Here is a 27,616-nt window from a genome sequence, read left to right on the forward strand (position 1 = left end):
CCAACACGCCATTCGGCCAGCCCCCTCCTTGTATTTTGTTTGCAGAAAGTCTCCTAAGCTGGAGAGCAGACTAGAACAAAACACCAAGGACTGTGCCATGCTAATAAAACCTCCAGAGTTTTCAGGGTACAGCACAAAATGAAAATGAAGGGCCCTTGTTAAAAAATTATTCAGGATTCAAGATGGCAGCAGCAGAACATTAAACCAAGCATGGGCCCTTCTAAGCACAGGCCCCTGTGTGACCGCCCAGGTCGCACGCCCGGGTTGCTGACTCTGTGTTAGTAGAGGGCCTAAGCATCCCACACTGGATCAAGGCAGAGTGGAATCTGGAACCCAGGCCCCTGACCCCCAACACAAGTCTGTGTCCACTGCAGGGCTCACTCAGAGCTCTGCCCAGAGAGGGGGGCCTCTATCCCCATCTCACCAATTCTATAAGGGCCCAGTCGTATCCTCCCCCCCCCCATAAAAAGGTGGGGGCAAAGGGCCTAAGATGGAAACATGATCCCTATACCCAAGAATCCCCAGTGTCAAAGGAGAGACTGTCCCTGCCCTTTGGGAATCCCCTTCGAATGAGGGAGACACTCTGTCCCCAGGGAACTCCCAGTCCAATGAGGTAGACCCAGATAACAGGCGTATTCTTGATTAGCTCAGACCTCCACAGTTTCATCCAAGAGTCTATCGTGATACTCTGGAACCTGCTCCCCTCCCTGCCTCCTCCCCTGGCCACCAGCCCCCTCCCACTGGCTTGCCATGACCTTTCCTCGTCCACTAGCTAGGAGGCAGCTCCCTGCTATGGGTGAGTGTGGTTCTTGCATGAGGACTGGGGTATGGCTGTCTGTGTGCTCACTGGAGAACAGGCCCTTTTCCCCCTGGGCCTGTGACATTTTTCTGAACAGTGGAACGTGGAACAGCCTCTCCACACTCCTAGCCTCCTTCCCCAACTCTTATGTGGCTTCGCAGTCTGTGCTTGGGTAATAGCATCATGGTTTGGGTGAAGTAGGTGCTATCATCCCATTGCACTGATGAGAAAACTGAGGGGAGAGAGGGATGAGACTTCCCCAGGGTCACACGGCTCTCTCCTCTCAGACCCCAGAGCTTTTCCAGCTCCTCTCCCAAAGGTAGGAAACTTGAGGAAGGGTGGCTGGAATGTAGGCCTTCAGTTCCAGGTCATGTGGTATTTATGGAGAGGAGCAGGAGATGGGGAGGACCATGAGAACAAAAACCTGTCCCCCTCCTCCCCGGAGGCTACCAGAGGAAGCCAGGGCCCTTGGGACCTCAAGAAGCAAGTCAGACCCTGCTGGGCTGGATGCGAGGAATGAAGAGTGTCATGGGGTGCTGGATAGAGCTGAGGTCAGGGAAACTTCCCAGAGCGGGTGGCACATCAGCCGGGCCACAGGGGAGGGGGCACAGGCCCCGAAACAGCAGATTTAGGGGGCAGAACATCATGCTCCCCTGTGCCCAGACCTGGGGGCCACAGCCTGAGCTCCCTTTGGCCCCGCCCTGGCTGAGGGCCAGCCAGAGGGACTGCTGAGCTCTGAGGGATTGGGAGGGAGAAGACGGGGAAGGGAATCCCAGGTGGAGTGGGTGGGAATTGTCAGGCCCTGCCTGGAAGGCTGCACTATTGAAGAATGGATTATCCGACACCCAGATTAATGGACTTTCATTTTGCTAAACATCTGTCACCGTTAGTGCTGGCGAGTGAGCGTGAAATGAGCTTTGACTGTGCTGCCACTTCCATATCACGCTGGGCGCTGTGGCTCCCATGCCAATGGCCTGCTCTGCACAGGGTGGCATGTTGGGGGGCAGCCACTGAGTGGGGGGCCTGGTTGAGGGGCTGTGGCAGGGTCCCTGGAAGCTACTCAAGGCACCCACAGGGGTTCCCCTCGCTCCCAGCCCTGTGCAGGGGGCTGCTCCTGAGAAGGGCCAGCTGTAGTCTGGCTGGGGCCCCTCCTCAGGAGTGCCTCCCCCAAATAGCATGTAACAGGGGGAAACACTTCTGGGTACTTTCCATGTGCCAAACATGGTTTTATATAACTTACCATTTATCAGTCTTTCATCCTCACAACAGCCCTATGAGGTAAGTACAGTACTGAAATTATCATGCCCGTATAGGTGAGGAAACTGGGGCACGATGATGGGACTTGTCCAGTCCCAACTCTATACCATGACTCCCTTCTGCTCAAAGCCAGTGGGACACAAGATGGTCTCTGACTCTGTCCCTGCTGTGTCTGCCTCTGGGGAGGGCGTAGAGGTCAGGGCACCAGAGGCCAGGGCAGAGCCCGCAATAACGCCTCCCCTGGCCCGTCCCCAGCTGTACATCCAGACGACGACGCTGACAGTCTCAGTGAGTCTGAGCGCTTCAGTGTCCCTGGGGATGCTCTACATGCCCAAGGTCTACGTCATCCTCTTCCACCCGGAGCAGAACGTGCCCAAGCGCAAGCGCAGCCTCAAAGCCGTCGTCACCGCCGCCACCATGTCCAACAAGTTCACGCAAAAGGGCAACTTCCGGCCCAATGGCGAGGCCAAGTCTGAGCTCTGCGAGAACCTCGAGACCCCAGGTGAGTGCCTGCCCCTGCCTACCTCCCTCCTGGGCCTGCCCAGGCTCCGCCCCCTTCCTGGAGAGGGACAGCTCCCCACCCTCACCCTTAGTCAGATCCTGTTAGGGCATTGGGAGGACTCCCCCCACCCCACCTGGCCACCGGTGAGCAGCTGCCCACCCAGAGGGAGCTCTGGGAGAACCTTAAGGCTGCAGGTTAGTGCCCTTCTGCCCGGCTGGCCAGTGCTCCAGGTTTCACCCCGATGCCCGCCCTAGCCACACCCTGCCAGGGGTCTCAGCCTCAGAGATCCCTGGGGGGAAGGCAGCGGAGGGCCTGGTTCATGTACCGGTGTGATACCCCGGGATTTCCCTGCCCTGGAGCCCACCTCTGGGCCTGTGACCTTTCAATCCTTCTGGGAGAAGCTGTAGTCTAGAAGGCCCCTGCTCTCCGGCCCTTTGTTAACCTGGGAGCCGTGACCCTGGCACCAGCCCAGCCACCCCCTAGCAGGGCCCTAGAGATGGAAACTCAGTACATGGACCCTGGATGAGTAAGTGAGTGGTGGGGTAGGGCAGAGGGCCTCCGGAGGCCGCAGTTCTCAGATAGCAGGGTGGCCCCAGGGGGTTGAGCAAGGAGACATCAACTGTAGAGGGCCAAGCTTTGAAATGGACTGGGGAGAGAAGGAGGCAGGGAACTCGGCATCTGAGGGACAGGTCCAAGGTCCCCGCCTGTGCAGGACAGATCTCTCAGGCTGGTTCAGGTATGTGCACTGGAGGGAGCAGGGCCACCATCTTTGCCAACTTCCCTGGTTCACTGGAGCCAGCCCTCTGTGCGAGAAGAGCTGGAGAGAAGGAGAAAGAGACAGGGCACGTGAGGGACAGGTTAGGCCTCGGGGACCAGTAATAGTGGTGACAATTTTTTGACCCCTGACTGTGCCACACCTACCAGGTACCAGTTTTCATTCTCACAGCAACTTTGAAAGGCAGGTACTTTTGTCACCTGCATAATACAGAGGAGGCAAAGGAGGCTCAGAAAGGTGAGGGACTCACCCAGGTCACACAGCCAGCAGGTGACAGGGCCGGACCTGACCTTCTGCTATTTCCATGGCCTCTGCCCTGGGACGAGACACAGAGCCTCTGCCTGTAGGGTGGGTGGCAGCCTCCATGGGCCTCACTTCCAGCTGCTCCAGGGTCGAGAGGGTCGAGGGGGTCACTGTGTCACTCTGCCCCACTGCAGACCTTGGCTCCCTCCCTGGACACCCTGTAAGGAACCACATGGTTTAAAGGGCAGCTCCGCCTGCCTTCCCACTCTCTGACAGTCTTGGGGGACATCAGGTCCTTGTGGGACCTAGGAGTGAGCACTCTGCCTGCTCCCTTTAGTCCTGGGGGAAAGGCTAGAAGTGTCGATGGCAGCAGGAGGGACATGAACTAGACTGCAGGAAGGCCCCGAGTTCCGGCTCCAAGAGGAGCCCTTGTCATCTACCAAGAGATCAAGGGGAACAGGAGATGTTCCCCCCCTGGCGTGTGTGGGCTGGCGCGGCACCTCTTATAAGGTCTCCACCTCGGGGCTCCGGGGAAGCATTGTCCCCTCCATTCTCAGCATAGGCCCCACATGTTGAGAGAATATCAAGTGTGGAAAGGACAGTTTCTTCCTACATCCAAACAGGATTTTTCACTTGAGTGATCACCACAGCAGCCCTGTGAGGCCTGGGTAAGGCTGGAGGTTTGGTCCCCAGCTGCGGCCCTGAGAAGGTGAGTGACTCTCCTGAGGTCACACAGCAAGGTGGTGGCTGGCTGGCCCCACACAGTGTCTTTCCCTTGACCCTGACTTCATACGGCCTCTCTGCCCCCATTCTCTGGTCTCAGAAGCACCCCCTCCTTTGATTGACACCCCTGATGACTATGTTAACAGCACCCCTGGTTGTCTCCAGTCCTGTTCCTCCTCCCAGGGCACCAGCTTCTCTGTACCTACAGCCCTGGGACCCCTTTCAGATGCCACCCGGGCCCTCCACTCTGAAATTGAAAGGAGCAGTGTCCCCGCAGGACGTCTGGCCTCTCGTGTATACCCAAGTGCAGCCCCTAACCAGGCCCTTCTGCCCTAAGCAGGAGCCCCACCTGCTCTCCGCCCCACACTCCGGACTTCGTTTTCCTCCTTTCCACAGATACTTACCCTTCCCAGGCTGTCCCTCCAGGCCATGTTCTGCTGGTGCAGGAACAGGTCTGCCACACCAGCTGTGCTGTGGGGCGCGTGAGTGAGTGGGGCATTAGTCCTCACGGGTGTCTAACTGGAGATGACACCCTGACCCCAAAGGATGACACTCATGGTGCTGTGACAGGCTAGGGAACCAGAGAGGGCAGGCCTTCACAGAGCGCTCTGGTGGCACCTCACTGACGTTGTTGCCTCTACCTCTGCTCAGGCTGGTCACCTGGAGACGGGACAACTACCCCTCACCTCCACTAGACAAGGAGGGGTGTGGAGACATGGCAAGGGAAGGCCCAATGTTCCCAGTCCCCTGCTTCCTGCCAGGGAAGGATGAGAGCTGCCCTCTCCGCCCCCCGCCCGCCGCCCCCAAGCCCAAAGCGAGGGCCAGAGGCCAGGGCTCCTTGCCCCCACCATGTCTCAGTGACATCAGGGGCCATAGAGGCACCAGGCAGGAGCCAGGTGATTAATTCCAGGGACAGCCAGACTGAGGGGGGTGTGAGCGGGAGGAGTGGGAAGGTGTCAGTCCTGTGGAGCAGGGACATTTTTCACTCTGTCACTGGCAGGCCACGTATCTTTAAACAAACAACAGAATAAATAATTCAGGGGCCCGATTGCAGGCAGATTGGGTGCGGAGACACGGGGGCAACAAATGGGGTTGTCAGCTATGCCTGTCGCTGCCCAGCTAATTGTTCCCTGAGGTGGCAGGGCCCGAAAACTAGCAGCAAGGGCCTGTCACCAGCAGGGGATGGGTTTGAGGCCCTCCGCCTACACCCCCCTGTCCTTTCCCCTCATACTGAGGATGCCCCTAGGGAGTCGCCCCCCCATCCTCTCCTTATCGCTGGAGTTATTTCAGCCCTGCTCCTTTGCCCATCATTTTGCAAGGTTTAAAGAGTATTTCATCCGCCTTGTGGCCGAGAGCCAGCCAAGGGTTAATGATCACCCCAGTTGACAGATGAGGGAATGGAGGCTCCGAGAGGTTGTTTGTTGGGAGGGCCGCACGGCAGGTGCTGAGATGCCCTGTCCTGGTGAGGGTAGGACTGGATCCCACGTCTCCTGGCTCTTGGCCGCACCCTTCCTTGTGCTCCTCTCAGTCAGCTCATGCCTCCCTGCCCACCCCCACTCTTTGCTCCCATTTTCCAGATGGTGACACTGAGGCCCTGCTGAAGGACTGTGGGGCCTCTGGCTTGTAGTTGGGGGTTTGAATGCACTTCCAGGCTCTGAAAGCCCTGGATTGGATTTTCTGTTGGAGACAGCTCTGGTCTGAGAGGGTCAACAGGGGCCCAAATGTCCCTTACCTCCCGCCACTTTCTCTTCTCCCTCACCTGGCCGTGGTGCCTCAGCAGCGGCCCTCAGGCTTCCGTTTCCCTGCAGTTAGTGGAGATTTTGCCGCCGCTGCTGTTGCGGAGGTTTTCCTTCACCTCAGAGCCAGGAGCTGCTGACAGGTTTACAGGTTTGGAAACTCAATTTTACCAGTTCACGCAGGGGGTGATGGAGCCCTGGGGAACTGATTCTCACCAGCGTGGCCTGCAGGCGTGGGATTCAGAGTTGGCGGACGGCCCTTTCTCTGCCTGTGGGGGATAGGGTGGGGTAGAGATGGGGAGGTGGGGGGAGTGCCCCTCAGGAAAAGAAGTCTAGGTAAAAAGGGCCACCCCTCTTGTGTTACAGGCTGAGAAACAGGCCCTAGTTGGGCAGGGAAGGAGCTGCCTGAGGTCACAGAGGGAGTCTGAGATTCCTGTCTCCAGAGTCCTGATCTGCATGTCCTCCCACCTGCCTTGCAGCAGCCGTCACCCCGGGGTCCCAGCCTTTAGTTACTCAGCTCCCCTCCCCAAGTGTGCCCCCGCCCAGGCCCCTCACTGGATGCTGCGCCATCAAAACTGACCGCCCTGTGGTCCTTCCTCCCTCTTGGTCACCAGCACCCTGAAGGGACATGGGTCATTTTAGTAGTGACGGTGGGAATTCTTTGTACACTGTAAGATACTGGGTTGTGTTCTTATTCTCACCATTTTCTTGCATTAGCACCTGTCTGGGTGGCACCTAAAACTTGAACCTTCCCTGGTGTTGCCCAGCTGGGTGATTGTTCCTCTTCTGCTTGAGTATTTCCACCCACTCCACTCTCAGCTCTGGCCAGGAGAAATGCCTCCTGTAGCTCAGCTGCTCTCTGACCCTCGCGCCTCCGCACCGGTCCATAGTGCGCCCCTCTGCTCACCCCATCCCGCACTGCTTCTTCTCACACGTGCTGTAGCCCTTAGAGTGGGATATAGCAATCCTGCCTGTATCGGTGGGCTTCTGGTTACGCTGCAGTGACAAACAGGCCCCAGAGCAGTGGCTCAATCCGATAGATGTTTGTTTCCCTCTGATATAATGGTACACAGTGGGTGGCAGGAGTGGGGACCCAGGTTCCCTCCATTTTGTTGCTCCGTCAGCTCCTGGAGGGTTGTACTTATCCTCATGGCTGAGGCTGATTGCCCTCAATGTCTGTTCTGCCCACAGAAGGCAAAAGGGAGGAGGTGCAGAGGAAATAATTCATTTTAATCAAATGACATGGAAGTTGCACACAGCCCTTCTAGTCACGTGTCAGCGGGAATGTGGTTGTGCAGGGCCACACGTAGCTGCAAGGGAAGCTGGGAAACATAGTCCTTAACTTTGGCAGTCCTGAGCCCAGCAAAAACGGGAAAGAGGACTGGGGGACAGTGTGCAGCCCATCACACTGCTCCCCTCAATGTCCTCTTCTCCAGGCCAGATGCCCCTGGCTGAGCCCAACAGATGTGCCCCCTTTTCTGAGCTGGCAGTATCCTCCTGGAGGGTCAGGGTAGCTTTATGACAAAGGGCACCATGACTTTCTCCCATCCAGCCTCCTCACTCTGTACCAGCAAACCAGCCCCTACCCTAGGAAGCAATTCTGCCCTTGATTCCTCTCCACTGAGCTGTCCCCCAGGTCGCAGAGAGACACCTTGAACTCTGGCAGGACAGTACAAAACCGAGGACCTGGCCAGCCTCCTCACCCCTCTGGCCTCAGTTCCTCATTTTTCAAAGGAGGGTGTCACTTATCTAGCCTCCTCACTAGGCTGCTGTGAGGTCTGAACCCCAGAAGGGTGGAGGTGGGGGGAGCACTCATGCTGCCCATAAGAGCTGATGTCACCCAGCTGGGGGTGGGAGAAGAAGGCTGTGGCTGGGAAATGGGGGCTACCCAGACATGCGACTTCAGTCCCAGTGGTGGGTGATCTGAGCAAGGGCCAGAGTGATGTGTGCAGATAAAGGAGGCTCAAGGCTAAGGCGAGACAGGGACACTCAGATGAGAAAGGTGGCTGCACAGAGGGCTGGGGACCTGAGAACTTCCATTTCCCTTGAGCCTTTGGAGAAGGCTGAGTCAGTCAGTTGCCACAGTTTCTAGCTTCTTAAGGCTCCTCTCTGGTTCCATTATTTATTTCCTCTGTCCCCATTCCCCACTCACTCCCTCTAGGCTGCTAGTCTCCAAATATTCTTGGCACGTGCTCTCCAGAGTGTGTGCTGTTGAGCTTCTGAAAACTACCCTTTGATAATATAGTTGACCCTTAAACAACCCGAGGGTTAGGGGTACCTCCCACTCCATGCAGTCAAAAAGTTCATGTATAACTTTTGACTCCCCCAAAATGTAAATTGTTCCTTGGTATCCATGGGGGATTGCTTCCAGGACCCGCTGTGGTACCAAACACTGCAGATGCTTAAGCCCCCTGTATAAAATGCTGTAATCGGTGCATACACTGGGCTCTGATGTCAGCAGACACCAACCACAGATCAAAAACAGAGCAGGTATTTACTGGAAAAAACTCAAACTATGTATAAGTGGACCTGCGAATTTCAAATCGTGTTGATCAAGAGTCAGCTGTGTTTTAAGAATATAGAATTACATCACAAATAAAAAAATGATCCTCTTGACCTGTGGTGGAGTCAGGAGAAGGCAGGGGCTCTGTTGAGGGGAGAACCCCACGGAGGGGTGGGGATTGGGAAGGAGTGCTCAGAGGAGGGGTCGTATCTAGGGTGACAGGTGAAGAAGGAAGGGCACTCCAGGCAAGCAGCTCTGCCCGAGCAAAGGTGTGGAGGTGGGAAGGACACACTGGAAGGCTGGACCCAGTGCAGGGAGTGGGGGGACATCAGAGGAAGCAGTGGGGTGGGCAGGGTGGGGCCGGCGCACAGTTGGGGGGATGTGGACTGCTCAGATCAGGGGTCTGGACCTGATGTCATGGGCAGGGCAGTGCCTGCAGCAGGGGGTTTGCGGAAGCCAGCCCCTAACTCCTGGCTACCCCTGGTCTCTCTCCTTCTAGTGCTGGCCACCAAACAGACCTACGTCACCTACAGCAACCATGCACTCTAGGCTGCTGGAGCGAACGGAGGAGGAGGAACAGACACCCTTGTGGATGATGCCAGGGCCACTCCCAGGGGCCCAGCTGATGTCCTGCCTACCCATGGGTGCCCACGGATGTGGCTTGGTGCTGAGGACAGCAGAACCCCAGCGGTCACTGCTGGGTAGCCTGGGCAAGCCGGGAGGCGACAGGAGGAGGAGGAGGGGCTGGGGCAGCTTCAGCCACCCCAAGAGCCTGCGTCTTGGACCAGAGCCCTTCCTGGCCCCAAATCACAGGGGCTTAGGTAGCATGGGCCCCAACGCTGGTTTTTCCTCTCTCCCTATGTCTCTGCCTGTCCCATTGGTGACCTCTGTCTGTCTCCATCCCTGTCTTTATTTTCTCTTATCTCTTGGTATCACCTTCTTTTCTCTCTGTCTCTGTCTGCGCGCTCTGCTTTTTCTGTATCTTTTTTCTTTCTGCCTCTGCCTCCTCTCGCTCATGAACTCTGTCTCCAGGTCTCTCCTGTTTTTCTCCTGTGCTCTGCCTGTGGTTTTCCTCTTGTATGTTTTTCTTTCCTGTCCTCAGTCCCCTCCCCACCTTCATTTATGTCCAGCCTCTGCTATCCTCTCCCTACCACCCTCCCCCAATTCACCAAATCTTACATGTCACAAAAGAGAAAAAAGGAAAAAAAAAATCAAAACACAAAAAAGCCAAACAAAAACAAATCTTGAGTGTGTTGCAAAGTGCTGCGTCCTCCTGGTGGCCTCTGTGTGTGTCCCTGTGGCCCGCAGCCTGCCCGCCTGCCCCTGCCCGTCTGCTGTGTGTCCTGCCCGCCTGCCCCTCCTGCTGATGACACGGAGTTCAGTGCCTGGGTGTTTGGTGATGGTTATTGGCGACAATGTGTAGCGCATGATTGTTTTTATACCAAGAACATTTCTAATAAACACATGGTTTTGCACCCCGGCTCCACATCCACTGAGAGTCTGGCAGTTGGACCTCAGGCCCAACCTGCAGCCAGAGGACCTGAGAGGGAAGGTGCTGGGTGATGGAGACCTAGGGCTTGGGGGCGTGGAGGCTGCTCCTGGGTTGGCATTGAGTCGGGGTGTGGAGAGGCCTTGGGCAGGGCGGGGCCAGGACATTGTGGAAGATTCCGGAAATCAGCCCCTGCTGGTAAGGGGATGCTCTGTCCCTGCCCTCTGCCCTCTGCTCAGCAGCCCCTAAGGAAGGTACCATTTCTGCCCTGCCTCTCCTCAGGTTCACATCCTTTACACCTGGGACCCCCACCCCCACCCCATCATCTGAGCCTCTCCTTCCAGCCAGGAAACTCTCCTCTTGAGAAACTGGCTTCCAGGGCTCCCAGCACCCACAGCTCTCCCCCTCCTGCTTGTGCTGTCTCCAGGTCACAGGTGCTAAGATATGTGTCTGTCCCAGAGATCAGCGTGTGGCGTGTGTCCCGGTGGGCCAGGTGCAAGTGCTTGTGTGTGGCTCCCCATAACTCTGTGTGTGCGTACCCCTGGCAGCTCCGTGTGTATACTTATTTGTCTGTCTGTTTATAACGAAGTGGGTGTGAAGCCACGTTCCAGCTGCACTGGGAGGCCTGTCCCAGGCCGGCAGCAAGTGCGGAGTGTGTGTTCACAGCAGCTGGCTTCCCTGGCAGGTTGGACATAGGGAGTGGGGAGTGGCTTATGGGCTGGGCCCTGCCAGGGGTAAATTATAGAGCCAGTGACACAATGAGGCCACAGGCAGCAGCTGGGGCCCAGGCTGCCTGGGCCACCTCCTCCGGTCCCACCACCTGCCTCCTAGGCTGACCAGGGGTGGGGCACTGGCCAAGGGCCTGCGGGACCCCCAGGTGGGAGTCGGGCAGGGGCTGGATGTGAAGGTGTGTGTGGAGGTGAGGCGGGGGGGTGTTAAATTGTGCCAGGGGTTAGTGGCCCCCTGGGTAAACCCATCTTACTCCTGAGAGGAGGCTGGTCTCATGTGAACATGCTTATGCTCAGGAAATATACCTGGAGGGTCTGTGTGAGACCGTACAGCAAACTACTGTACACCCGATAAATATTTGTGTGAGGGAAGGAGGGGGAAAAGTGAGTGTCCCTCACTGATGGTCTTGCTTTCACGGTTAGACACTAAGGCCCAGAATAGATTCTACTCAGGCTAATCAGGCAAAACTAGGTTGTCAGACCAAGGATGTTTGCCAGAAGCTTCCGGGGCAGTGTTTGTGTGTGTGTGTGTGTGTGTGTGTGTGTGTGTGTGTGTGGTGGGGGGTGGATTATAGAAGGGGAGTGTGGCCAGCTCTCCCCCTGGTGACTCCCTGACAGCAACCCTAGCCTGGTCGCCTTGTTCCCTCTCTGGCCCATTTCCCTCTCATGGTGATTGCCATGCTGAGGCCCAAGGCTAGGCAGAAAGCCTGGCCCAGAACCCAAGAGTTAGGCTAGGACTTTCCCAGGTGACCCCCACATCTGTGGAAGCCCCTATCTAGGATCCAGGGGGGGAGAATCACCTTTCCAAGGGGGTGCTTTGCCCCCTCTACTCCCCCCAGCACTCAGAAGAGGCCAGTGGGGGCCAAGGTCAGTCTTCCCAGCCTCCCCGGGGAGGAGGAGGAAACCAAGGGTTAGAGCCAGGGCAGGCTCCTGGTGGGGCTTAGGCCCATCAGGCACTCCTGGGACTTGGCCTCGTCCAGCCTGCCTGGGGCTCTGAGAGGGGGGAGGTGGGGAGGGGACATCCAGGCCCTGCTCTCAGGGTCCACCAGCCTGATGGGGGAGACACAGCCCTTAGGGAGCCAAACAGCCTAGAGACGCTGATGGTCTCAAAGTAACTTAATTATGGGAAAGGAATGGGTTAAGTGGGAAAGCTTGGGTGGGGTGTGAATTCTGAGCGCTGAGTCTGGGGTACAGAGGAGAGGTGTGTGGGCTCCATAGGCCTGAGATGGAAAGGAGGAACCAGTGCCCAGCACGCTTTTGGACGTCAGACTTGCTGCAGCAGTGTGGGAGGGTGCCACTTATCATCTAGAACAGGGGTTGGCAAACTGCGGCTCGTGAGCCACACGCAGCTCTTTGGGTACTATGATAGTTTTATTTTTATTTTTAATTTTACTTCACAGCCTGCAGCTCGCGAGCCGCAGTTTGCTGACCCCTGGAGGCTCTTTTGTCTCAAAAGTTTGCCGACTCCTGATCTAGAAGGTACAGGCCAGTGAAGGCAGGGCTGAGGTTCACAGGGGGGACGGGTGAGGCCTGCTCTGGTGCTGGTGGTGGAGAAGACCTGGGGGCCCTTCCTGGGCCAGCTGGCTGCTCACCTTTGCTCTCTGTCCTGTAATGTTAATTCCCTGGGCCCATGTGGGACAGAGAGCTGGCAGCCCCCAGAGACCTTTACTCTGTCAGAGGGGCGACAGGGTCCCCACAGGCTCTGGGCTCCCCCCGCCTCTGAGGCTTCAGCTTCCCAGCCAGAGGCCTGGGGTGCTCAGTGGCAGTCCCCAGGGCTGGTCTCCTCAAGGTGGAATGAAAAGATTAGGCTCCAGGTGATTCTACCAGCAGCAAACACTTTCACATCCTCATGAGAATGTGATGCTGGGCCCCTCCCCAGCCTCCAGGCCCAGGGAGGAGTCCTCGGGAGCCCACGGGAAGATGCTTAGCTTCCAGGAGGCTGTGTGGCCCCTCTGCAGCCGGAGGATACTTATGGGCCCTTCCTTTTGATGCTTTCACTGGGGCCTGCAGCTCCCTCCTCTCAGCCTGTGTTTCCACCTGCCTACCGAACATCAAGGAGAGACTGGGGCCCTCTTCCAGGACCCTAGAGCTCTTACCTGCCTTCCTGCCTGCCCTTCGCTGCCTGGCTGTTCCCCAGGGCATGTCCTTGGCACTCAGAGCTTCACGAGGCTTGGACCTCCCTTCAGAAACCCTAGCACTGAATGGCACACAGTGCCAAAATCTCACTTCAGTTGGCAAAAGCAGCAATTAGCATCTAATGAGGCCTCTTGCTTTATTTTTAGGTAACCTCCAAGGCCCTGCCTGTGTAATTCAGCCCGCCATTGCTCGGCAGATAATTAAAGCATGTCACCATAATTTGCCTTTTTTTTTTTTTTTATAAAGCTGGTAATTATGTTTTTATTACAAGTGAGGGGGGAAAGAGGAAGGATAGAAAACAAAGAGAGGTGGAGTTGGGGCAGGAAATGGGGCTCGGCTCCCTCAGCCAGGCTCCTGCACTCCTGAACCAGGAGCCCCCATTCTGGGGGCAGCTCACCCTGGGGCCTCCTTAACTTCAGGGTCCCTCCTGCCCCAAACCCCTCCTTGTTGGCTTCCCTAGCCTGCACTTCTGGAGTCTTCCTTTTCCAGGTTTGATTGAGAGGAAGCCCTCCGCCCCTTTTTCCCTGCTTTTTATTAGTCATTATTTTATGCTAAATTTACTCACGGGCCATAAGTTTTTGTTTCTTCTGGGAGATCTTTTCCTTCTGTGCAGCCTCTTCGGGTTTAGGCACAATCTTCTCTTTCTCAGTGTGGCTCCCCTCAGTGTGGCAGGGAGAGCTCACATATGGGTTAACCCGCCCACGAGCTCTGTAAGTTCCACACTGCATCTTGGGAGCTTTGTTCGCCTGGCTGTGCTCAGTGACCAGACAGTTTACATCTAAACCCTAAGTTCAGCATTACTTACTCTCTGCATTTTTAAGCCTGTGCAGCAAAAATTCAGCACTCTTTTTTTGGCCTCCGACCTGCGTCCAGCCCCACTGTTGGGCCTGGGCATACCTACCAACTCCACCGTTGTGATGATGGAATGGCACCCTTTGCTCCTGTAATGTGACATCCGTCAGATACTTGGTGGCTTTTCAGATATGCATGCCCTTAATGGCCTGGGCAGTTTTACAAGAGTGCTGAAAGTGAACACGGAGATTTGAACGTCTTGATTCGTGTGATTCTGTGGGGTTTTCTGGGTCAAGGGGATAGCGAACCATTTTCAGAGGTGACCTCAGGCCGCTTACTGGAAGAGCAGGAGGAAGCCCTTTCTGCAGCCCCAGTTTGCTTCAGAGTATTCCGGTGGGCAGGAAGGGGGTGGGCCTGAAACGAGAGGAGCCATGAGCTGATGACTCTTGAGCTGTGCACGGGAGCCTGAGAGTTCTTTATGCTATTGAACTGTTACATATGTTTGAAAATTTCCACAGTAAATAAATAGTTAAATAGAACTCCCCTCCCAAGAAGGGGTCTGCTAGAGCCTGGCACCCAATATCCGCTCTCAGAGGCACTTGTGGCTTGATGTTCTTTCTAGCTCCGAGAAGAAGGGCTGTCTTTACGCACCAGGAACTGCATTTCAGTCATTGTTTGGGTGCTGGTGAGGGGCGGAGGCCGATCCTTCCTGGGCATCTGAAATCAGACTCTCTAAGCCTGTAGGCCATGCTGGGAACAGACAGGGCAGCTGCCCACGTTGCTTCAGGGGGGCCGCTGCCCCCAAACATCTTCCTAACTGCCATCTGTGCTGCCTAAAATTCTTCTGCTAAAGCCTCAGGCTTCTGAGCCAAGGCATATTCTCCCAAAAATGCATCAGTTTGCAACCATATTGGAGTTAGTATTAAGACACCAGCTACCTGCTGCCCTGAAGGTGTGGGATGGGGACAGGTAAGTTTTGAAAGATCTGATTTTGAAAGAACTTTCAGATTACCTTAATTCAAGTAGCAAGCAGTCCCCCACCACTTTCTGAATGCCACTCGGCCCCAGACATCATGTTACATTCATTATCTTCCTCCTCCCACCAGAATATCAGCCCACTGGGGCAGAGATTTTTTTGCCTATTTGATCACAGCTGAATCCTTAGGGCCTAGAAAAGTACCTGGCACACAGCAGGCGTATAATACATATTTGTTGAATGCATGAATGGGGGGGTGGGGCAGGCTGGAGACCTAGAAGGACATATTTAGCTGTATCTCCCCCTTCAAACACCCGCCCCTGCTTGGGGCTCAGCTCTCTCTCTGAGTCTATGCCCGAAGTCCAGTGGGTCATTTCTTCACTGTAGCTTCCCAAGGTCTTCCCCAGAGCATGGGTGTAGCATGCTGGTCATTGGGTACGGAACTGACCCCCAGTGCCTCACCTCACCCCAGGAATGACTGGCACCCTGGAGTTGGAATCAGGAGATCTGGATTCTAGGTAAGGCTCCGCTGTTAACTCACTGTGTGCTTTTGGGCAAGTTGCTTTTCCTCTCTGGGTCTCAGCTTCTTCATCCATAAAATGAGGGTTTGAGCTCTAAGCCCTCAGATCTTGGGTAAGCAGCTAGCATTCCAGCAGCACAGAAAGGGCAGGTGACTGCAAAGAAGAGTCTTTTGGAGCCAGTTGCTATGGCAACTGTGTACACACTAAAAATGGGGGAAGAGCTTGAGTATGCAAATCAAGCCCTTCCTTCAACTTCCCTCACCCTGGTTGTCTATGATCTGAGGAACAGGCTTTGTTACTATTGTGGGGCAGTGGGAGGGATGGAGAGATGGAGGGGGTTGTTGGGGAGCAGGGTACCAGTTCAGGGTGGGCCTGCCAGCCCTGCCGTCCACCACAGTGTGATAGATGGGCTTGCTGATAAAGGAAGTATAGGACTAGATGTCTAAGCTTGACAGGACCCCAAGGAGCACCCATTGCCCCCCTCACACACACAATAGCAGAGGAGGAAACTGAGGCTCATGGGAGGCCCCAAATACCCTCCCAACCACCATTTGGATCAACCTAGAAAGTTAGGGTTTTCAGAGGCCCCATAAACACTCTCCCTGGTAAACACTCCCGTCTGAGCTTATATTGGGAAAGCAGGAAGCTGAACTTGGAGGAAAGGACCAGTCTGTGCAGCCAATCCATGCAGGTGGACAGCTGTGCCCGGCACCTGCGGGGCATAGGCAGGGGCTGGAGGGGCCACTCTGGAGAGGCCCACTGAGGAGTCTGGGGCTAGAACCCTGACTTTGGTCTCTGCCAGGCCTCTGACTCAGGCACCTGAGTCACTCAGCTCTTCCAACTTCAGTTTTTGTGAAACAGAGATAATAATATCTACTGAAGACGATTTCAAGACTTCAAAAGTATCATAAGAACACAGGAGGTCAGGAAGGGATCCCAGCCTGTGCTGGAGCCTTGGCTGCCTCACCCTCCAGGACAGTGAGCTCACCTCTCCTCCCTGACCCTGCTTGTCTGCCTCTGTGGTTTTGGGTGTCTTTCTTCTACCCACTCCTCAAATGCCAGTGCTCCCCTCTGGGGCTCCAGGTCTGTGTCCATTCATTCACTTTTTTCTTCTTCCACCTCAAAGGTTCCATGGCCTCTTTCATCTAAACTTGTGGCTTTAGTGCTTTCCCAATATTCCATGTCCTCCGCCTACATGTCTCAGCTTCCCCTACATCTGGGTTGAGGCCATGTGACCAGTTCTGGTCAATGAACTATGGGACAATGTGGGAGCGACAATGCCCATCGCTTCCTGGATGGAGGCAAGGGTGTCCTCCAGGCCTCTCTTCTCTTGCTGTGGCAACCTCGGAAGTGATGAATTGAGATGGTGGCACATAAGATGGAGGGCACCTGGGTCCCTGAGTCACTGGTTAGGGGAGAGCTGCTGCCAACCTACGATGAACTTTGTATGAACAAGAATTAACTTCTTTTAGGCTAAGATACTGAGATTTCAGGATTTGTTTCTAAGTTATAGCTTTTCCTGTCCTGACTAATATGTCATCAGATAACTGCCAAGTTTACATATCTCTCCCGGCTTCAAAATCCCTTTTGCCTCCCCCCACCGCCTAAACCACCTTCACCGTGGGAACCACCATCTTCCCCTTAATTTGTTCCTCTTCTCAGGTCGGCAATTTGGTTAATAAGAACCCACAAAGCCTAAAAATTTGAACCAGAAGCTAGAAAACAAACCCCCCCTTTCCCACCTCTCATCAGTGGTTAAGTCCCTGTCATTCTCTCTGTCCACTCCCCCATGCCCACTGCCACCCCCGGGCTCATGCCATCAGTACCTCTCGCCCTGGACGGCGGCCGCAGTCTCCCAGGTCCTGTCCCAGCTTGCAGCCTTTACCTCAGTTCTTTAAACATGTTGCTCCCCGTCTTCTGGCTTATGATTTTTCTCAGGAGAAATCTGCCATCATCCCTATCTTTGTCTGTTCGTATGATGTGTCTCTTTTCCCTGATTGCTTGTAAAAAGTTTTTCTCTTTATCACAGGTTTTAGGCGATTTGATTATGACATGCCTTGATATAGTTTTCTTCATGTTTCTTGTACTTGGGTTTTGTTGAGCTTCTTGGATCTGTGGGTTATATTTTTCATTATATTTGGAAAATTTTGGACCATTATTTCCTCAAAAATGGTTCTGCCTGCCTCTATCTTTCTTCCTTTAGGGACTTCTATTACACATACATTAGGCCTCAAAATTGTCCAATAACTCAGTGATATGCTATTGTTTCTTTTTTTTTTTTTTTGGTCTTTTTTTCTCTTTGTGTTTCATTTTGTATAGTTTCTATTGCTGTGTCTTCGAGTTCACTAACCTTTTATTCTGTGACATCAAATCTGCTGTTAATTATGTCTGGTGAGTTTCTTATCTCAGCATTGTAGCTCTTATCTCTAGAAGCTTCCTTGGGCCTTTTTAATATCTTCCATGTCTCTAGTTAAATGTTTAATTTTCCCTCTAACTTCTTGAACATATGGAATACAGTTATAATAACTATCTGAATATCTTTGCCTACTAATTCTGTTATTCATATCATTTCAGGGTTGGTTTCAATTGATTGATTTGTCTTCTCATTATTTCCTTCTTCTTTGTATACCTGTAATTTCTTATTGGATGCAGCTTTTGTGAGTTTTACCTCACAGGCTGTTGGTTATTTTTGTATACATGTGAATATTCTTGAGCTTTGTCCAGAATCTGGTTAAGTTACTTGGGAATGGTTTGATTCTTTCAGGTCTTATTTTCAAGCTTTGTTAGATGGGACCCATGCGGCATTTTGTCAGGGCCCATTTTGTCCTGCTAGTGAGGTTAAACCTTCATGAGTCCGCTAACCTATGCCCCATTAACTGTGGGGGTTTCTGCTTTTTTTGGTGGGTCTTGTGTGACCCTGGTGACTGTTCCTTCTAATCAGCCTCAGCTTGTTTCCTGCTGGAACCTGATCACTGTTCAGCTGAGAGCTCAAGAGTGACTGACCTCTCTGGGTTCTCTCTCTGTACAGCTCTCTCCTTTCTGGCCTCTGGCCTGTGAACGCTGCTCACCTTGGCCTCCTTGGACTCCAGCTCTGTCTCCTCAGCTCCCTGTGCCACAGCCTGGACGCTCTCTTTGGGGAGGACAACTATGGGGATTGCCTCATTTGTTTCCCATGTCTCAGGGATCACTGTCAGTTGTTGCTTAAAGTCCAATGTCTTAGGAACTGCGGTTTCATGTATTTTATCCATTTGGAAGATAAATCTGGTCCCTGCTACTTCATTTTGGTTGGAAGTAGAAGTGTTCTGTCTTTCTAAGATGCAATCCTGCTCAGGCTATTCCCTGCTTATTTTCATCAGAAGTTCCTCAGCGACGTTGGCCTAATAACAAGAAGGGCTAACTAAGTGCCAGGCACTATTCTAAGTTCAACATGCATTGAATCATTTCATCTTTACAGCTGTATGAGGGAAGCACTGTTTTTGTTTTCATTTTACAGATGGAGACACTGAGGCTCAGAGAGGTTAAATAACTTGCTCAGGTGCTAGGAGACAGCTAGGAGATGGTGGAGCTGGGATTAGAACTCAGGCAGTCCGGCTCCACAAAGTCTGGCTCCAGGGCTTACCTTTAGCCTCCTCTCTACACTGCCTAAGATACTCTGATTAGCTTCTGCCTCCACCATTCATTTAAAAACAATTAAATTTGTTTTTTAAGCACAGCTGTGTGCCCAGGTCCACTGCTAGTTACTAGAGATGTGGAGAAACTAGCATTAAGAAATAATTAGGAGGTAAAATGGAGTAGGTCCATGCACCAGGAGCTCCGAGAAGTTTCCTCGAGCCCATTTCCTGAAGGAGTAATACCTGATCTGATTCCTAAAGGATAAGGGACCTGTAAGGGAAAGATAGGAAAGGATATTTCAGGATGAAAAAAAAAGGGACAGAGGTGACAAACAACATGACATTAGGGAGGAGGAGCTAAGTAGGAACATTGGGAAGATGGAGATGAGCACTCCAGGGGTGAGAGATGAAACTCCAGAGGTGGGCAAGGGTGAGGGGAGGAGGGCTTTGAGGGCTCTGCCCAGTGGCCTGGACTTTCTTCTAAGGAGGGAATTACCTGGTCAGAGCTGCAAACTGGTTACTCTGTGGTTACTGTGTGGATGATGGATTGGAAGGGCCTGGCCTGGAGGCTATTAGGAGGCCACTGCCATGGGCCTGGTGAGAGGTGAGGACCTGGAGAGGAAGGACTTGGTTGTGTATAGAGGATAACTGAGGGGAAAGAGATAGGAAGAGGCTGGCTTGGATGACTTGGATGGTAGAGTTACTGGAAGGGGAGAGTGAAGACTTGTGCTTCTTGGTTATATCTTTATAAGACATAGGTATGCATTCCATTTAAATGCTTCCCCCTTCCCTCTGGTTAGGATGTAGATGTGATGGCAGGGGCTGGAGTAGCTACTTTGAACTCAGAGATTGAAGCCATGTTTAAGGAGTGGCAGAGCCACATTACAGCTTAGGAATATCTACCTCTGGACTGTTATGCATGGGAGACCTCCACTTGTATTTGTTGAAGCCATCATATTTGAAAGTCTCTCTAACAGCATATACTTGAATGAATATACGTATATTCCACTGATTGTCCACCATTCTGTCTGGGCCTTTCCATCCCCGTCTTGACCTTTGTCTTTGGTGGTCCCTGTGCCAGGGATGCCATCCTTTCTGGCACCTGCTTGGACAATGGGAACCACCAGGTCAAAATTCTACCTTGACATTTCTTCATCCAGGGCCAGTCCTACTGTGTGTCCACTCCACTCCATTCTATTGTGTATTTTTGGCCATTTCAAGCTTCTCAGGGGCTAGTCATGTCTTATTCCTCTTTATATGGCCAGTGCCTCTTTCTAGTGGGGACTCAATTAATAGGCGATGGTTGAATGATTCTGAGAAGTGGGCATGGAGAGCACATTGTGGGGCTGTTGGGAGAATTCAATGAGCTCACTCTATGAGTGAGATGGTTTAGGTTATGCTGTGTAACAAATGAGCACAAATTCTCAGTGGCTTAAAATCACAAAGGTTTGTTCCTTTCTCATGCTATCTGTTCCTCATGAGCCAGGGACAGAGGGCTCTGCTCATCACAGTTACTCAGGGACCACAGATGACAGGGGCTCTTCCATCTTATGGTGTCACCACCTCCATACAAGGCTTTCTTGGCAAGGGAAGAGAACACGCAGAATTGCACACCAGCTCTTGAATGCTTCCACCTGAAAGTGACACACAACCTTTCTGCTCACATTGCATTGGCCAAAACAAGGGCTCTAACCCCATCTACCTTCAGGGGGATGAGGATATGTAATTCTGTTTGCCTGGAAGGAAAAAGAACAGGAAATATTGGTTAGCAGCAATGATGTCTATCACAGTAGGGTGTGTAAAAGTCTGGCACAATGTTGGGAACATAGTACGTGACCAACCAGTGTTTGTTTCTATTCCCTAGTTATTCATCATTCCACATATAATTCCCTGCACTCACTGGTGAAAGACAGGTAATGGTCCTTGTCTTGGGCTTATGGTCAAGTGGGGGAAGAGGGGCAGACATTTATCAAATCAACACATTCATGCATAAAAATTGCAGTTTGTAATAAATGCTCTGAAAGAAAAGAACAGGATCCCGTGAAAGAGGATAATGGTGTGTGTGTGTGTGTGTGTGTGTGTGTGTGTGTGTGTGTGAGACTACATTAAAATGGGAGTCAGGGAAGGCCTCTCTGAGGAGGCTGTCTTTGTGATGAAACCCAAAGGAAAAGGAAGGAAGAGAAAGAGTAGGGTAAAGAGCTTTTTAGGCAGAGGGAACAGCGTGTGCAAAGGCACGGAGGTGGGGAAAGGTCTGGAAAGTTTAAGAAACTGAAGGAGGCTGAGGCTGCTGCACAGTGATTGAGGGGTATGTGGGGAAGGTGAGGCCAGAGAGACCCAAAGGGGAGGTCACCCAGGACCTGGCAGCATGCTACTGGAAGGCCACTGGAAAGCTTTAAGCAAGATGGGGCATGGCATGCACCTTTAATGACCTCTGAACTGTTTGTGCGTCCGGGGCTCAGGCCGCAGACTCCTGTGCTGCTCCATGTGGTCGCTCCCCCGGGGCTGTCATCAGGTCCTGCAGCGTTGACTCCCGAATGTGCATTTTCAGTCCCGTCCCTGCACCTGAACTCTACCCTTGTCCCCCAGCCTATTCCCCAGCTCTGCCAGTGTAGAGGAGGGCAAAGTTTTCCTCCCCCCTCTTAGGGTCCCTGGCTGGGTCTGAAAACTAAACTGACGAAGACAGATTAACAGAAGAAAAGCATGCAAATTTATTTAATATAAGTTTTACATGACATGGGAGGCCCTCATAAGGAAATGAAGACCCAAAGACAGTTAGACTTGAGTGTTTTATGCTGGGTGTGATGAAGAGTGGGCAGTTGTGTAGAAATACGATAGGTTGTAGTGTGAGGTGAGTGTAATAGACTGGAGGAACTTAGCAAGGCTTTTTGTGAGGACTCTTCTTGGCATCCCTTTGTCTCCAGAGATAAGGAAGCTCCTTTCCTCCAGGAAGGAGGGCACCTTTTATAGAAGGGTTTTATGATCTGCTTCAGGGAAGAGGGGTGGTGAGGATGGTCAGAGTGACCTTCTGGCAAACTCTTTCAGCTTTAAATATTCATTAAGCCAAGGGGCCATATCTTGGGGTAGCATGTCCTGAACCCCATCACGAGGTATCCCCACCTTAGCGTGTGCATATTCAGCCTCTTTTTTTAAAAAATTTTTATTATTATTATTATTTTTAGCTGAGCCATCCTGCTACCTGTTGGCAGCTCAGCGGCAACTCAACTCGGGCCGGGACTCGAACTGCTGTTGCTCAGAGCTCGCACTATTGCACGAGCTCTTAACCAACTGAGCCACTCGGCCGGCCCCCATATTCAGCCTCTTGATCATCCTTTCAACCTGCTCCTCCCCCACCTCAAGAACAGGCTCCATGATTATCAAGGTCAGAAACCTTGGGATCAACCTTGACCCCCACCCCCCAGCCCTCATCCAGTGTGTCAGCAAAACCCGTTGGCTCACCTTTAAGTTATCTCAGAATCCAACTGCTTCCTCCCATCTGGTGCAAACCACCACGCTCCTTGGCCTTGTTTATTTGGATGCCCTCTTGAGAGTGGCCCCTGCTGCAACTCTTGCCCGTTGCTCAGTTCTCCATGCAGCAGCCAGAGGGATCTTGGGAAAATGTAAATCGCAATCTTTCACAATTCTGTTTAAAACCCTCCAGTTTTCCCATCACACTTAGACTAAACCTCAGACCTCGGCCCAAGGCCTGTGATGGGGCAGCCCTCATTTTTTCTCCAGCTCATTTCCTTCCTTCCTTCCTTCCCCTTCCCCACTCCAGCCGTGTGGGCCTCCCCACTCTTCCCAAACACTTCAGTTGCTGTCCTTTCACGGTGAAACCTTCTTTTCCCCTAATTCTGGCAAACTTCACTAAGTTGTCTTCACTGAGAGGTGTATCTTGACCGCCCCTCAGACGGCACCCCCACCCGCGTCCATCACTGCAGCCACTGACCCACTTCATTTTCCTCTTACATTTCATCACTCCCTGACATCACATAATACATTGATCGTGTCTCTCTCCCCCAGGAGAACACAAGCCCTGAGCGGGCAGAGACTTTACTCTGTTTTCTACTAAACCTCTAATGCCTGAAACAGTGCTTGGCACATGGAAGACATTTTATAAATATTTATTAAATAATGAATCAGCCTTACTTGTCTTGTCCTCCTCTCAGGCTGGGCCCTGTAGCTACACACAAGTGGGAACCCGCCCCATTTGTTCTTGGAGCAAATTGTAAAGCCTCCGCAAATCGTAGTGCAGATGCTGCAGTTTATGAGGTGGAGTGGGCTGTTGAGTCAGGGAAATTGGGAGCTTCTCTAGCGGCTGTGCCCTTGGAGCATCAGAGAAACATCTTCCCTAAATGTGCGTTTAGTCTGCACTGTGGCTGTCCCAACATGGTGACACTTTGAAATTGAGTAACCCAGACTCTGGGAAATGTACACTCAGTTATTGTGATTGCCTTGCCTGGGCCCAGAAGCCAGTCCTCATTCATTCATTCATTCATTCATTCATCCATTCAGCAAGTCAGTACCGAGCACCTCCTGTGGCCTAAGTACTGGACACCAGGGTAGACAAGGCTGACACAGACTCCAAGGGACAAGATTAATAGCCCTGCTGCAGGAAATGTTCAGGCCTTGGGCTGTTGGGGAAGGAACAGATACTCTCTTTGAGGCTGTGGTCAGGAAGGTGAAGAGACCTGGGGATTTGGGAGGGAAGGAGATTGTAGAATCAGGCAAGGGCCGTAAGTGTGGGACTTTGGCCTTTGTGAACCCCAAGAGTTACTGCTGGCAGGGTGTCACACCTGCTTAGGACTCTCGATTCTTTCCCAAATCTCCAGTAACACATTCTCTGGGCTTGCAGGTGCACACTGGTGCAGGGAGAGTGTGTGAAATAGAGAAGTGGGTTATAAGACAGTGAGAAATGAGTCAGGGCAGCAAACTCCTGACACAGGCAGGAGTGACAAGTGGGTGTCCTGAGAAATTTCCTACCATAGAACTCCCAGAAGTGTTCCAGGAAATACAACAACTATTCTTTTAAATGTATGGCTGTTTGTGAAATGAATGAATGAATGAATGAATGAATGAATGCAAGGACAACCTTTAGGGTGTCAAATATAAAGAAAATGCTGGAAGCCTGAGTGTAGGGGTTCTGAAGCTGTGGGGAGACCACCGGTCATTTGCACACACATATCCATGACCTAAATCACAGTTTCTCAATAGTAGCACTATTGACATTTTGGGCGGGATGACTTTTTGTTGAGGTGGGCTGTCCTGTGCACTGTAGGATGTTTGGCAGCAACCTTGGCCTCTACCCACTAGATGCTGGTAGCACTTCCCTCCTCCAGTTGTGACAACCGGAAGTGTCCCATGGTAAACAAAGTTGTCGAGATCCAGAAAGAAAGGCCTAGAGGCTTGGGTGCTAAGGGTCTCACAGGGAAGAAGGGGGCAGGCTGGGGGCTCTCTCTGGTGGGGAGTTGTAATTGGGAGCGCTACAAAAACAAAAAGAACACACAAAAAACAAAAACCAGGGCTTCACTTTTTGAGAAAGAATAGATTAAAAAAAAATCCATCCAGTGGCAAAGAGAAATGATAAGAATATTTGTCTATTTCAGCCCATGCTCTAGATAGAAAGAGAAGCCTTTAAATTTGTAACCAGAGGCCTGCCCACACAAGGGTTTAGGGAAAACGTTTGCATTATCTGTGTGTTCCAGGAAATTCCAAATAGTGAAATTAACTCCAAGTGTGTTGGTATCACCTGGGGCACCTAGCAGAAGCAAAAGCAAATTTTCTTTGGAGAGACACATCCTCAACTCCTACTCTACAGGATTCTCGTGGAGAGAGCCCAGCTAAACTTGAGTTTACAGTACAAAATTACAAAGCACATGGGGAAACCATTGATCCTGAGTGAGTCGATAAAAACAACAAATGACAGAATAAGACCCTTAAGACTTAAAATATTGGAATGATCAGGTCCTGAATATTTAAAAATAGCTTGTTTATGAAAATGTTTAGAGAAATAAAAATGCTTCCAGGAAAACCAGGCAAGTATGAAAACGAACAAATAGACTCAGAAATGAAAACGATAATGATGAAATTTAAAACCCAGTGGTTTTAGGTTAAATAGCATATTAGATACAGTTGAAGAGATAGTTAGTGAACTGGAAAATAGATTTGAATGAATCATTAGCTATGATGCATCACAGAGAGAAAAAACATGAACAAAAGGAAGAAAGACATGGGATGTAGCACGAAGAATTTAACAAATGTCAACTAGGAATTCCAAAAGAGATAATTGAGAGAACTGAGGGAGGCAATATCTAATGATAGGTTTGTTGATTGGGAAACTTCCAGAAATGATAAAGAAGACAAATCCCAGGAAGGAAGCATGAAGAATTCAAGCAGAGTAAACAAGGAGAAACCCAAACCTGGAAACATTGTACTGAAACCACATAAATCCAAAGAGAAGATCTCAAAAGCAGCTGGATAGAAAAAGTCAGGTTACAAATGACCGCAGAATAGGACACTTGTCTTCGGGATGCCCAGAAATTACACAGGGAAGGGTACCTCAGGAGACATGCCAGCCTAAGCAGGTGGGGCCCCAAACTGTTACTGTTAAAATATTAAAAGAAATAATATCTTAGTGTTTCTTCAAGTTGGGCTTGGTGGTTTCATACCCCAGTGTATGTGTGTGCGCGTGTGTGTGTGGCAGGGCACACTCAGTTTCCTCTGGGCAGAGGTCTGGTCCACAGGTTATAGGTTACTTCTGCCCTGAGAGGAGAGAGGGCCACCTTTGAAACACTGCCTAGACACAGGCTGGGGAAGGCAGTGAACATGAGGTAGTGTGAGAGTTCAGGTACCTGGAGTGGGCCCTGAGGGCAATAGAGAAAGTTTTGGACTCCCCAACCTCCAGTCCTGTTTGGGGCCACTGCCCTCAAGGGTCTCTCGAGGACACTAGGGGCCACCTTCCCAATCCACAAGGGCTTTGTGGAGGAGGTGAGGGGCTGCAAGGGGAAGCTAAGAATGGCGGGATGGGGGAAAACAAAAGCAGAGCTGGGGGTGTATGCAGGAAAACTGTGGAGGGCAGGAGAGAGGCTGAGAAGGCTGAGGGGAAACCCAGAGACTACCTCTATTTCTGGATAAATGCAGAATCTCCTGCCCCCTACACACACACACACACACACACACACACACACATCCTTTTCCATTCTTGCTATGAATTTCTCACCAAACAAGCTTCATTAATTGTCTAATAACCAGATTAATTAAGGAAGCTGAAAGTAAACAGCAAGAAGGTAATTTGCTCCAGATTACTGTGCAATTGTGGGAGGATGAACTCATTTGCATATGCAAAGAAGGCTCCCCACACACAGAATGACAATGCAGAGAAGTAATCGTGTATCTGACCTGAATCCCTCTATCTTTCCCTTCCATTTCATGCCTCCTCCAGAACCCTCCTGAGCCTCTCTTGAAAAGTGATTGAGAGGCCAGCCTTGTTTCCCACCCTCAGCCACGCCAGTCAGACGTCCGTCTCCCCAAGCCCTCAGTCCCAGGTTGGCTCTTGCAGTCCCTTTCCCTCCTAGAGAGCTGGGTCTCACAAAAGAGGGATTGGGCATTCTGGCCTGAGTGATCTTGGCAACGCACATCCCCAGCCTTGATTTTCTTAACTGTAAAACGGGCTCACACACCCAACCTCTGTAGTCTTGAAGAGGATTAATCGAAGAGCAAGGGTCTTAGATTGTAAGGTGCTGGGTCAGAGCTGGCTGGGCATTATTTTTTACCTGAGCCAGGGATTTGCTGAGTGTGCCTCTTCTAAGGGCCCTTAGAATTCTGCCTCATCCAGGAAGGCTTCTGGGAATGTGCTCCTTACAGGAACTGTCTTCCCTTTGGAGTGGGAATTTGCTCATTTGTGTAGAAGAGCAGCTTACATTTCCATACCCTGGGGGCTGGGGAGAAGTCAAGTCCCAAGGTACCTCCTCCCCTCCTCCACCCCAGGCTAAACTCAACCTGTGCTGAGGGGTCCCCTACTCTCCAAGGCCTCAGACGCCAAATTGTTTCCTGATGGAGGCCTCTGTTTCTCCGGAACTTAATTTGCGTTTTCAAAGCAGCTAATAGACGCATTAAAAAATCCATTTTCACTCGGGATTGAATCTGACTGGAGAGAGATCAATGGCACAGAAGCCTTTCTCCTCCCGCTTCCCTCTCCCCTGGGCGCCCCCTCACGTTGCCATGGAGACCGGGGAAGCCGCCCCGCCCAGCCGCCTCGCCCAACCAGGCTCTGGCTGGCCTGCTGGGGTGGTGGCTCTGCTCCCCAGCGCCCTTCCAGCGCCCCCCTCGCCATCCCTGATGTCGTCCACACCCGCGCGGGTTAGGCCACCAACACGCCCACACGACCTCTTCCAAGAACTCACAAACCCCCTGAACCCTCGGCCAGGACAAATGTGCAAATCGGTGTGTGTGTTATGGGGGGAGGCAGCTGGTTTATCGATTGAACCGCACCTCAAACTTTATTTCAACCCACCGTCCACCTGCTCAGCAGGCTGTGGTAATTGCTTAGCTGTTGGAGTCCAATAGCCCCATAGTTTGAGAGGCCTCACAGTGCTGGGGATTCAAGTCCCGCTCTGCCCGCTCCTAGCTGTGAGAACTTCGGCAGATCACTTCCCCCTCTAGTCCTCATTTCCTCCTCTGTAAGATCAATATTAATACCCTTCGTGCAAGATGCGGGTGAGGAAGAACCATGCTTGTGATACCGGAGAAATACATTTTCAATCCTGTGCTGCATAGGGGAGACAAGTACAGATTTACACACACCATGTAAGGCAGCCCCCACCCCAGCA

General features: G+C 52.1%; 1 protein-coding gene across 7 annotated transcripts in view; it reads left to right on the plus strand.

Annotated features, from left to right (window-relative positions):
• The window catches only part of GRM4 (glutamate metabotropic receptor 4), a 122,809-nt gene extending 113,078 nt beyond the window's left edge, over positions 1-9,731 (plus strand). For 5 of the 7 annotated variants that reach the window (XM_019660880.1, XM_019660881.1, XM_019660883.1 and 2 more), the window contains 2 exons: positions 2,312-2,558; positions 9,038-9,731. In XM_019660880.1, coding sequence (XP_019516425.1) covers positions 2,312-2,558; positions 9,038-9,087 — 297 coding nt within the window. In that variant the 3' untranslated portion in view covers positions 9,088-9,731. Of the gene's footprint in view, positions 1-2,311; positions 2,559-4,199; positions 4,286-9,037 lie in introns of all 7 variants that reach the window. The other 2 variants (XR_002126054.1, XM_019660887.1) reach the window with 2 other exon arrangements.
• Positions 9,732-27,616: the final 17,885 nt, after the last annotated feature.

Source organism: Hipposideros armiger, unplaced genomic scaffold (genome assembly GCF_001890085.2).
Source record: "Hipposideros armiger isolate ML-2016 unplaced genomic scaffold, ASM189008v1 scaffold_331, whole genome shotgun sequence".
Classification (NCBI taxonomy): domain Eukaryota; kingdom Metazoa; phylum Chordata; class Mammalia; order Chiroptera; family Hipposideridae; genus Hipposideros; species Hipposideros armiger.